Here is a 12648-nt window from a genome sequence, read left to right on the forward strand (position 1 = left end):
CTATGTAGCCTAAACTGCATGTTAACAAGAGGTCTGCATAAATGATGGCATGTCTACACTAGACTACATCACAAAGCATGGCAGTATAACAAAGCTACACATTTATGCTGTCTATTATTTGTGCATGATTCCAGACTAATTTCAATTCTGCACTGGAGGTAGTAGTATGCCATGTGTGTTGTAACTGGGGAGGGACAGAGAGTTGGGAGAAATGCTGTGCTGAAGAGCTTTTGAATTTAATAACATGCATATGCTCTGGTCTGTAAAGTAATACTTCATCACTTGGCATGAAAACATATCCATGTAAATAAAAAATAGTTTTATAATGTATTGCTTATGATTCTGTTATATGACAGCCATTTTTGACTGGAAACAGTGCATGGATAGGAAACTAGGGCAGCTGCAAATTGCATGTGTTGAATTTCACACATTGTAATTTAACTCACTTGAGTGGTGAGTAACAGCCACTAATAGTTGTAGAGAACAACATTGCTTAGCCTAGTTCGCTAACTAGCATGCTAACTAGCGATTTCTCAGACCAGAGACAAAGCTATTTATCTTCCTAACTATTTGGCTTCCCATAATCACAGACGGTTGCTAAGTAATGCACATAGTTTCAAAATGCCCTCAGCATCATGCAATGGCTGGTTTAATGGTCGAATTCCTCATGTAAATCCACCATTTGGATAACAGCAACTTTCCTCCACTGCCCAGCAGCAGCAGTGCTGTGCACGAGTAGCGCTGATTAAAACCCGGATGATCCGTTTGGACAACCGGATAAAGACCTCCTCCGGACAGACCGGATGGCTGTCATGCATTGATCCGCCAAAGGCGGGTCAGACGGCATTTCATTAATATGTCAACAAAATGGCAGTTACAGTGCGAGAAATTGTGAAACCGGAATATATTCTCTTTAGTTGACTACAACAGCCATTCTCTAATATCTCAGTTTGCTGTTCAGTCACGAACACTCACTGAGTAAAACGGAACCAACTCCCGCCTCGTCATTCATCGAGCCTGTTTGATCCGTCCTGCCTGTTGTGGCCAATTGAGTCGCGGATCCCCACTCCCTGTGTGTGCTTCTGACTCTGTTGAGGTCTAGCCTACATTTCTAAATGTTAACAGTGCTCTGCCAACGCTTTTACATCTCAGTCTGTAGGCTAGTGACTCTACTATCACCCACTGCGTTACAGCATACAGACTTTAAAGCCACTGCTGTCACTCCCCTCGTCCGAGTCAGCAGCGGCGCCCTCGGCGACTCGGTGAGACGAATCCTGACTGAGTTGTTGGTAGCAGCGAATCCCCTACGGATCGGATCAATCGCTTAAGTTTCATTTTTGCCACGAGTGTGCGAGTCGCAAGGCAACTCGGCAGCGGAAGCGAGTGGTCATCTGCTGCTCGCCTCCTGTCTATCCTCCCTGCTCAACTAGACTTCTGCACCCAAATATTTGACTTTTAGTCTTCTTAAATACAAACACACACATTATTTATTGCAAAATCAGGAACATGCCGTTTCACTGCTGCCAAAGGCTCTTCGAGTCGTGGTCGCATGTTTAGTGAGGAGACCCAGGGTCGGATCGCAGCATGAGTTTAGGAACTGTGACGATTCATAAAGTGAGTTTTGTTGATCAAACTGTCTTACTCTTTGATTTATCGATGTGAATTGATAAATGGGGCAACAAAGGCGAGGCGCATAGCCACTTAACGACAGAAACGTTTATTATTATTTATTTTTATTTATTTTAAATAAGTGATCCGAATGATCCGTGTGATCCGTCTAATCCGGATACCCTCCTTGGAATGATCCAATCCATCCGGACGTCTCAAAGATTCGAGCTAAGCACCTCTATGCACGAGTGACACGGTCGGAAATCTCTCCCTGTCTGGCAAAACGCTGCAGCCCGCCCCCCTCAGCACTGTCTGCTCATTGGTTCACAGACTTTATTCTCCAGTTCACAACAACATTACTATTGGCTGAAAGGCTTGGCTGTCGTCGCTGTCTGAATGAGTCCTGTCACAGCGCTTTTGTTGATTTTAGCGACTTCATTAAAATATCTCGATATTGCAAAATTACTCATCGTCAAAACAACATTTACAATAATTTCGCAGACGGTATACATCGCCCACCCTTATGTTCACTGCATATACTATGCTTTAATATAGTATATGCCTTTCATAACGTACAGTATACTTAATTATGTTGAGATCTACTTTTCTTACATAGCCTCTGTGTGCCATCGTGTAGCGCCAGACCAAGTGAGCAGGGGCATTCACGCTTGTCCATCTTATTGTTAGCTCCCAAGATACTTTGTGAGTTAAAATGGCCGTGACTTCCACTTAGTTATTACCTGGTTGCCTCTTCCAGCTTTTTCAAAGACAAAAAGTGTGTGTTCTTCATTTCATGCATGGGTGTAAGGGCGATTACTTGTTCCAGCCAGCCAAGGATTTCCAAAAGAACACTGCACTCAGCACTTATTTGTGTTTGAAGTGGCATGTTGTGAAATTGTGTGCACACACACGCGCGTGGCGCGCACACACACACACGCGCACACACGCGTGCGCGCACACACACACACATACACACACACATGTGACTATATGTGGGGTACCCATTAACCTTGCTTCATATCATACCTCTTCTTTCATCCATGACCTAGATGGAAGATTTGCTGTACTGTGAGCTTGCACTTTGATAGCTTACTCTTGAGACGCATTCAGGCCGACGGAGAACCATGTCAGTGCCCGTTCCCGCACCTAATCGCACCAGCCGTTGCGTTCACGCCATAGATCTTAGCGTTCGCAAACCAGAAACCAGCGCAAAATACTTGTTTTTTTCTCCGCTTCATGATAAAATAGGACCAGCCTGGTGGCCATTCTTCTTTAATTGCATCAGTATTATAATAATGCGCACAGCATTATTATGCATAACATACCAGGGCAAATTGTAAGTGCACGTCTTTTTGGCATATCTTGCACCAGAACTGTCTCTCAGCAGCTCCACGGGTTCACTTTACACGACCAGGCTGCTATAGCCAAACCTGTCTAAAACCAGGTGTTTCAATTTCATTGTCCAAACCCTGTAAGTGACAAGGTCAACAACAAGGTCATTGGTGCAACACAAAGAATACTAGTTCATTGTGATTTCCCAGAGAGCCCTCCAGTTAAAGACTCTTTCAGCAAAAGGTCAACGGGGCAATCTTCCTCATAGTCAAGTCCTTTAACTACAAACCAGAGCCACTGACAGCCTTGGCCTGGCCCAGTCATCTGACATGGCCCCCTTCTCGAGACTTTCAGTGTAATACGGATCCAATTTTGCAACCCTACCCCCCACCTCAATCTCCCTGGGCCCAGGACAACTGTCCCAACTGTCCCATATCCCACCAACAGCGCGACCCACGTGTATGTAGCGAGTGGAATTGGGCATCATCATTATCAGAGGTTTGTGAGGAACTGATGGAGTGAGGAACTGACCTGAGCTACTACATCATTGACCCAAGAGCAAAATGATGCGACACAAAGGGAGGGTAAAAAGGGAGAGCAACGGAGGATGGAGGAGACCCCCATCCCAACCCGTCTACTCTTAGTGAGCTGCAAGATGGTGTGACATGGAGAGAGCTTCACAAGGGAGCGATGACGGGGTGGAAGAGACCAACCCACGTGTCCTTAGAGAGCAAGATGTTGTGACGTAGAGGGAGGGTCATAAGGGATATACTCCAAAAGGGTGTTGCGCCTTTAGGTTTGTAGCCGGGAGAGTGCGTAGGTTCCACAAAGTAATCCAGTAAAGTAGCAAGGAGGAACTCACACACCACTCATGTTGGCATCAGTGGTGTGAGAGTCATGAGGGTCGTGAGGCCAGGTACAGTAGGGGAGGGTGTGAGAGAGCCCTGAAACCCATGTGTTCATTATTACATTACATTTACATTACATTTCCCTTAGCTGACGCTTTCATTTGTTCAAAGGGACTTACAACTATTATTTTTCAGGTCAAGTCAAGTAGGTTTTATTGTCAATTTCTTTACATGCACTGGTCATACAAAGAATTTGAAATTACATTTCTTGCTTTCCCATACAGACATAGACTAAATCTAGGTAAGGACATAGACAGTATAGACATAGACAGTACTTATACATGGACTTAAGACAATATGGACATAGACAGTGCTCATACAGACATTTAAAGTGCAAGACTGGACAACAGAAGACTTGTAGAGGACATACATTAAGAGGTATTGTTGTGCTTTTGTGCTTTTCCTAAAAAGTCCTTTATAGCGTTCTGACATGGTAATAGTAGCATTTTGAAGAAAAATAAATATTAAAAAGGTCTGTCAAGTACACCAGCAGCAGTGTGTGTGTGTGTGTGTGTGTGTGTGTGTGTGTGTGTGTATGTGTTTAGTGCAGGTAGAAAGTGTGTGTGTGTGTGTGTGTGTGTGTGTGTGTGTCAGTGTGTGTCAGTGTGTGTATGTTTGGGTTTAGTGCAGAAAGTGCAGTGTGCTTGTGTGTGTGTGTGTGTGTGTGTGCATGTTTTGAGTTAGTGCAGGTTGAAAGTTCAGTCACAAGTATAGTAGTGCAGGTGGAATGTTCAGTCGCAGATATGGTGGTGGGGGATGGGGGGGGGGGGGGGTTGTCAGTGGCCTTGCTGGCTAGAGGCTGACAGTGGAGGGAGAGTGGGTTGAGTGTTCAGCATCTTGATCGCTTGGTGCATTGTGCTGCTCGCCAGCCTGGTGGTTCGGGAACGGAGGCGCCTGTACCTCTTTCCAGAGGGCAGGAGGCTGAACAGTTTGTGTGCAGGGTGGCTTGTGTCTTTGATGATCATCAGTGCTTTCCGGGTGAGGCGTGTGGTGTAAATGTCCTGGTTACAGTCCCTGGAGCAATGTGGGGTTGGGTGCCTTGCTCAAGGGCACTTCAGCCATGGATGGAGGTGTAGGGAGAGGTCAGGGGGGATTCGAACCGGCAACCCCTAGATTGAAAGACCAACTCTCTAACCACTAGGCCACGGCTGACGGCTGTTCATGTTGTGTGACCTGTCATCTGAATGGGATGTTTGCAGGGGAGCCATGTAATGCAGTGGTGGAGGATGGAGGAGGTCGATGGTGTCAGAGAGGAGACAGCAAGGGGAGCAGCAGAGGGAAAGAGGCAGCCTGGCGAGGTGAGAATGGAGAGGCATCGCGTTTGATGTGGCAGGAGAGATTCATTCTCACTCAGAGAAGGCCTCGGGGGGGAAGAGGAGGAGACGGGTAAAGAGTGAGAGCAAAGATAGATTGAAACCCTTGAAGAACTAGAAGCACTCAGAGAGTGCAGACCTCCGCCAAGGAAGCTGCTTGATAGAACATTTGATTATGTGACACCCTAAAGTCTTTCTGCCTTCTTTTTGTGGAGTTCTTGCAATACAATTTCTGGTCACTAGGGGCGACTAGATGTATAGGCCAGCAAAGGTGAAGAATCTTTAAAAAGGTCCTCGTTCTGTTTCGTGCTCCGGATCACCACCAGAATTTAATCACTTGTTCCTTGGGCCATTGCTAACAACTCCACAAAGTTTCAGCCAAATCCATTCCCAAGTTTTTGAGTTATCCTGCTGACAGACAAACAGACAGGCAGACAGACAAACCAACGCGACCGAAAACATTACCTCCTTGGCAGAGGTAACTACTATCTAGCCTTATCTGGCCATGTATGCACAGCTGTATGAGTAGCAACAAAGGCGCCAACTTCATCTCAGCATTGGGGGGTTAGAATTATAGAAGTAATGACTGAAGTGTGTGCACAGGCAGATAGAAGACGACAATCAACATTTTCTAACTTTGTTTAAAATACATTTAGTTTGAACATCATTAAGTCAGTCGTGTCGGCTGCAGTGAATGTTTATACTGTACACAGACTGCGCCGTCCTGACGTGCGCTACCGCTGAACCGTCACTGAACCGTATACGTTGGCATTAGACTCTTCAACAGAGAGAGTAGAGAGAGAGAGGTTCCATTGGCCCATTGTTTCCTGGGTCTATTATGGCCCCCCTTAGGCAGACCTAGGCAGACCTAAGGACTGTTCTATTCATTGTAGGAGCATTATGACACGCCCCTTTAGGCAGACCGGAACCTGGTCGCGTTAGGTGCCCATAGAAACCTATTATGTTGGCATATCTCTATACTTAAAGAATCTCTGTCTTCAACAGTTCTACACAGAAAACTCTTGCTCTTGTTTCAACAGAGCCCCAATGCAAGGCTTAACAGGTCTCTTCCTCTTAGGAGGACGGTTGTGTACATTACAGGAAATGGCCTGTGATCGTCTTTGTGCTCTGTGCCCAGTGATAAATTTGGCCTCCGCATAATATTGCAGCGCTAATATCCTTTATTCATTTTGTAATTTCCTTGTCCAGAATCATTGGGGACCTTCTTTATCTCTCCATTTCTCTCTCTCTCCATTTCTCTCTCTCTCTCTCCATTTCTCTCTCTCTCTCTCTCCATGCTCTGTTCTGCTATGAGTTTCAAGGTCCGCAGCTTCAGACATTAATCTCCCCCGGGCGCGCAGGGCAGCCATTACCAGTCAATGAATGTCTCCTGCCCCCCTTCTCTTCTCGCCTGCCTGCCCCACTCTGTTGACCGTCAATGGGTCCCTGTGCCAGCCCTGAATGAATGCTGCTCAATTAGGTAGCCAGCACCGTCTTCTCTCTCTCTCTCTCTCTCTCTCTCTCTCTCTCTCTCTCTCTCTCTCTCTCTCTCTCTCTCTCTCTCTCTCTCTCTCAGACCTCACAGAAGCAAACCACCCACCGAAGCTTGTCTTGGCACGGTGTCCACGGGTCCACCTCAGTGCTGAGTGCCTGGATGAACAAGCTCTATCTAGCTAACTCTCCCCAGTTCGTGACAGCCCAGCTGTAATTGCAACAACCACCATGACAGACTGAGTGGCTAACGCCATTAGCGCCCACCCACCACGCTGTTATTAGGCGCCTTCTTGTCAATATGAACTACCTGTTGACCTCAGCTACAAAAGTCACAACGAAAAATATCATCTTAATGCTTACCCATCGATCAGAGCTACTAAACTTAGTCGGTGCTATACAGTAGTGCTCAGAGAGAGAGGGTAGAGTTAGAGGTTTGAATTAGGGCTATGTTAACAGGCTACTGGAAACTTATATTGACGAAGCAGGCCATTTCAACAGAACACTAGGCAGGCCCATATGATTACTCCGCATGTGATTACTTCGATCACTCTCTGTCGAGCTGAGCTACGAGAGCCAAATCACTGCAGTGGCAGCCCCTATTTGAGGGATAAAGCCGAGATAGTGCTATGTTAACAGGCTAGCAGTAGCTCATTTAGACAGAGAAGCCCATTTTGAGAGAACAGCAGCCCATTGTGTTTCATGTCGCTATGACCGTCTATGGACATGACAAAATCTACTCTGAAAACTACCCTAGTCTACTAGTCTACCTTAGTCTGCACTGCAGCACCGTAGTGTACGTTATTGAAGACTATTAAGAAAAGGGGCTAAATTTTGAAAATAGTGCACTTCATGATACAGAATAGCTCTAATCTGAGTTGAAGCAACGGCGGGGGGTTGGACTAGACCCGTAAACCGGCCAATCCCAATTCCCAATCGTCAATTCCCATTGATGTCTATGGGTGACTTTAGCCAATGCATCTCCTTGACAATTCTTGCTGCGTCTACTCTGTTTCGGGCAAACGGTCGTTTCCCGTCCTTTTCAAACAAGCCAAATATTCTTTTTGGGCTGACCATTTATTTCAGAGCTATTTAAGATTGACCAGTGAGCATTGTTAGTTGACTTGATTGACAGTTAGAATTCTTATAGAATTCTTTTGAGTCAAATGTAACCACGGTCCTATCAGCGGTCGTTCTCAGCTTTGCCGACATTAGGGCGGAAGAATCCTCAATTGCGGATGCTTCAAAACCGTTGAATAGAAGAATGCAGTACAGTATACTGTATACTGTATATACTGTATTTCAGTGACTGCACTTGTCCTTTCACAGCAGGCCCAGCCAACCCATTTCGAGTATTGCAGCCCTCTGTGCTTCCTCTGCAGTAATGGCTAACGGGCTAATGGCCGAGCCATAATGGCTAATGGCTAATTTGCAGCCGGTGGCTATTTACCATGTGGCAGTATGCGTCGCCCGCCCTAACAGCCCGCATCACTTCAGCCAATGGGCCACTGTAGGCAGTATGACAGGCCCGCAGCATGCAAGCCCCCTTCAGCAACCCTCTCCATCAGTAGCTGACCTGGGGGTCAATAGTAATGCTCAGGCGCTTATTCCATTCACACATCACACCCACATACACACATTACACGCTACCCACATTACACTCACACTTCTACCCCGCCACCACACACATACACACATATAGTACATATAAACGGACGTGCACACACACACACACGCGCGCACACACACACACACACACACACACCACAGTACCACACCCCTCCATCACCCCCCCCCACCACCACCACACATGAACTCAGACACACATACACACACACACACACACACACACACACACACACACACACACACACACACACACACACACACACACACACTACCCGCAGTCACACTACAGTGCCACATCGCTTCATCAAACACCCCACCAACCCCACCAACATACACATGCAGACACACACACACACACAAACACACACACACTGAATGATGCAGACCTCCCTATGCACCAGTATCATTCGCTCAGCACTTTTGACCCCCACACCACATCTCAGCACAGCAGCGGGGGCATGCGGAGGCCTAATGGGTGGCGGCAGTAATGCGCATTCAGGCATCGCATCCCAGCCTTTTGCAGCAAGCAGCCCTCGTAGATTACAGCCTAATGGCATCAAGAGAGAGGGAGAGAGGGAGGAGGTATGGAGAGAGGAGGTATGGGGATACAGGGAGAGGGGAGGTATGGAGAGAGGGGAGGTATGGAGAGAGAGGGAGGGAGAGAGGGAGGAGGTATGGAGAGAGGAGGTATGGGGATAGAGGGAGAGGGGAGGTATGGGAAGAGAGAGGGAGGGAGAGAGGGAGAGGGGCAAAGGGAGAAATAGAGTCTGGAGGGAGAGGGAGACTGAGGTATGGAGAGTCAGAGGGAGAGAGGGGCGGTATTGGAGAGAGAGGGAGAGAGGGACCTAGGCATGGAGGAGGGAGAGATGGCGTTGGGAGGGAGAGAGAGAGAGATAAGTGGAGTGAGATATGGCGTTAGGAGAGAGGGAGTGAGACATGGAGCAAAGGAGAGAGAGATAGAGGGAAAGAGAGAGAGAGGGAGGAATGGAGGGGAAAATGTCTTCCCAGGCAATCGAACGCAAATCGAAAGGCCTTGAGCACTGTGGGGAAACCCGCTGGTCTCCAATTTTCAAACATTTCCCAGGTGCAGACAGCCAGTATTTGTTACCACTGCACATTAATTCCCAGGGTGTTGTATGTGTGTATGTGTGTGCATGTGTGTGTGTGTGTCTGCCTGTGTGTCTGCCTGTGTGTCTACCTGTGTGTATGAGTGCGTGTGGGTACGTGTGCAATGCCTGTATATGTGTGTGTGCGCGCGTGCATGTGAGTGTGTCTGCCTGTGTGTGCGTGCATGCATGCGTGCCTGTGTGTGTGCTTGTGCGTGTGCGTGCGTGTGTGTGTGTTTGTGCATTAAGCATGTGTGTTTGGGGTTGGTGTCTCTGTTGTCCGTGTGCTGTTAGAACATTGCCCCCTCCAACCCCCACTGCAGTTGTGTATGTATGCTCCCCAAACACCACTCTGTCCTGACCAGACCAGTACAGTCCTGTTTGGCAAAGATGAGAGCAGGAGTCAGAGAGAGAGAGACAGAGAGAGAGAGAGAGAGAGAGAGAGAGAGAGAGAGAGAGAGAGAGAGAGAGAGAGAGAGAGAGAGACATACTGGAGAGAGAGACATACTGGAGAGAGAGAGAGAGAGAGAGAGAGAGAGAGAGAGAGAGAGAGAGAGAGAGAGAGAGAGAGGCATACTGGAGAGAGAGAGAGAGAAGGTGGAAGAAATGAAGAATAAGAGAAGCTGATATACGAAGGGAGAAAAAGGGAATGAGAGAGAGGAGGATAGAAAGAGAGGTAGAGAGAAAGAGAGAGAGACATACTGGAGAGAGAGAGAGACTGAGAGAAGGTGGAAGAATAGAAGTGGAAGAGGAAAGGGAGCTGATGCTGAGAGATGAAGGAAGAAAAAGGGAATGAGAGAGAGGAGGATAGAGAGAGAAGAGAGGGAGTGAGAATGAGAATGAGGGAGAAAATGGCTCATTGGAGTGTTATGTCGGGGCTGATTTAAGGTGATTTCCTCTTGACTGCGGGGGTACGGGGGGGGTGTACGGGGGTGCGGGGGGGCTAGCCAGCTCGACCACTGAGGCCTGGGGGTCCACTAAATCTAAAGCTCCCGCACCGCACTACGTAGTTACCACAGTAGCTGGAGAGGAGAGGGGAGAGCCACTGCAGTGCAGCGGAGTGGAGCGCACTCACACATCTATTAGACTAGAGTGTGTATGTGTTTACGTGTGTGTGTATGTGTGTGTGCGTAGGAATTGTGTTTGTGGGTGTGATTTTATGTGTGTGTGTTTGCATGTGTGTGCAAATGTGTTTGTGAGTGTGACTTTCTGTGTGTGTGTGTGTGTGTGTGTGTGTGTGTGTGTGTGTGTGTGTGCGTGCGTGCGTGCGTGCGTGCGTGCGTGCGTGCGTGCGTGTGTGGGTACATTGGGTACTCCGACACCTCCAATAGACTCTTCTCAGATCAGTCGGCTTCAGTGGATCTGTAGTGTGGCACGCATGACGCCTGCTGCTCACCACCCCACTGACGTTCTGTGTGTTTTGTGTGTGTGTGTGTGTGTGTGTGTGTGTGTGTGTGTGTGTGTGTGTGTGTGTGTGTGTGTGTGTGTGTGTGTGTGTGTGTGTGTGTGTGTCCTACAGGTGACCTTGGATGAGCAATCTGCCAGTGAGCTTGTCTTTGTCGGCAGCTGAACTACACCAGGCGAAATGGAGCAGCGTCTACACGACAATCTACTCTACATGACAACCAAGCCAACGGTGACCATGTTTACAACTGTAATTAGGACTTTTGTTTCCCCCAAAGATTTTACTAAAATGGTTTTAATGTTTTCAAAAATCTTGTGCTATAGACATTTTAAAGCAAATGTATATAGGGGGCAACTATCTGTTTTTTAGTAACTTGAATTTTTGAATTACGGTGGTGGCTCTGATTTTTTTAAGACATTTAACTGAAAACTTTATTTTCCCAAAGATTTCAATAAAAAGCCTTTTAATTGTTCAATAAATGTGTGCAATAGAATATGTTGAAGCAAAGTTACAGTGTGCCGTTTTTATTGTGGTGGTAGTGGTGATGGTTGGGGGAGGGGGGGGGGTGGCAGCTCCACGTTCTGTTGAACACATAGGACATTGTGTTTGCCAAATTACAGTGACTTTGTGAGCACAATAGCTCACAGCTTTGAGAAAACACTTGAGAAAGCGCTGCGCAAAATGGTTTATTGATTTAAAATATGTATATTTATTTATTTAAAACATACAGCTTTTTGGAACTGCAATTTTTTCTTTTTTTTGCCAAAAAACAATTTATGAAAATAAGCAGACATATATATTGATGTACAAATTGTTGTGGTGGCTCTACATTTTGTTAGATATTAGAACAAAAATATGTCCTCCGCACTTCTAAAGCAACAGTCCAGTGCATCCAATGCAGGTCTAAATCATAAATTAAAAAGGAAGAAAAATCTGGTGCCACATGGATGTCCATTTTCTGTTATTTACTTTTTCAGTGCCAAAAAACTGAACTGGAAAAAATAAATAAGTAACAGAAAATTCACATCCGTGTGACACCAGATTTCTTCCTTTTTAATTTCTGCTAGATATTACTTTTTACAGTGGCTTTGTGAGCTCAGTACACCACAGCTTCAAGAAAACCTTAGCACATTTCTTGCAACGATTGTTTATCTATTTAAAAGCATTGACGTACACAGGGCTTTCAAGAAATGTCCTTTTTTGGTGTGGAGCTCTCACAAAAATGCCAAAAATGACTAATGAAAATGAGCAGACTTGTGGATTGATGTGTGAATTGTGGTGGCGGTGGTGGCTTGAAATTATTTTTGCCAAATTACAATGACTTTGTGAGCTCACTACCCCACAGCTTTGAGAAAGCACTTGTGAATCTCGCGGCAATTGTTTATCGATTTAAAACATTGATGGTGCCGTATGGCTTGTCAGGAAATTTCCTTTTTTGGTGTTTCAGGCTCTCACAAACATCCCTGCCAAAAAATGACTAATGGAAATAAGCAGACGTTATTTTTGTATCACCTTTAAAAAAAAAAAAATTCTACGCAAACATGCACGCACATAAAACATATTGACTCTCAGGGGGCTATCTGCTATATTCTTAGATAAATGCTATTTTTTCACTAAGGACTTGCCAGGGTGGTTCTCATGTCCAGAGGTGCCGACAGGGAGGGACAAAGGAGACAGTTGTCCCGGGCCCAGGGAGAGAGGGGGCCCGGCCCAGAATTGGGCCCTTATTACATTATATGTATTGGACTGGGGGGCCCTTTAAGATGACTGTCCTGGGCCCAGCCAAAGTTGTCAGCTGCCCTGCTCACGTCCCACATTCAAGACGTATGTTTTTACCGTCTGGTGGCGTTGGGGGT

The 12648-nt window shown here is 46.6% G+C and overlaps 1 protein-coding gene across 1 annotated transcript in view; it reads left to right on the forward strand.

The window, feature by feature from the left end:
• LOC134465622 (endonuclease V-like) overlaps positions 1-11293 on the forward strand; it is a 144022-nt gene extending 132729 nt beyond the window's left edge. The window contains exon 9 of the mRNA XM_063219421.1: positions 10907-11293. Coding sequence (XP_063075491.1) covers positions 10907-10910 — 4 coding nt within the window. The 3' untranslated portion in view covers positions 10911-11293. The remainder of the gene's footprint in view (positions 1-10906) is intronic.
• Positions 11294-12648: the final 1355 nt, after the last annotated feature.

This window comes from Engraulis encrasicolus, chromosome 1 (assembly GCF_034702125.1).
Source record: "Engraulis encrasicolus isolate BLACKSEA-1 chromosome 1, IST_EnEncr_1.0, whole genome shotgun sequence".
In the NCBI taxonomy this organism is placed as follows: domain Eukaryota; kingdom Metazoa; phylum Chordata; class Actinopteri; order Clupeiformes; family Engraulidae; genus Engraulis; species Engraulis encrasicolus.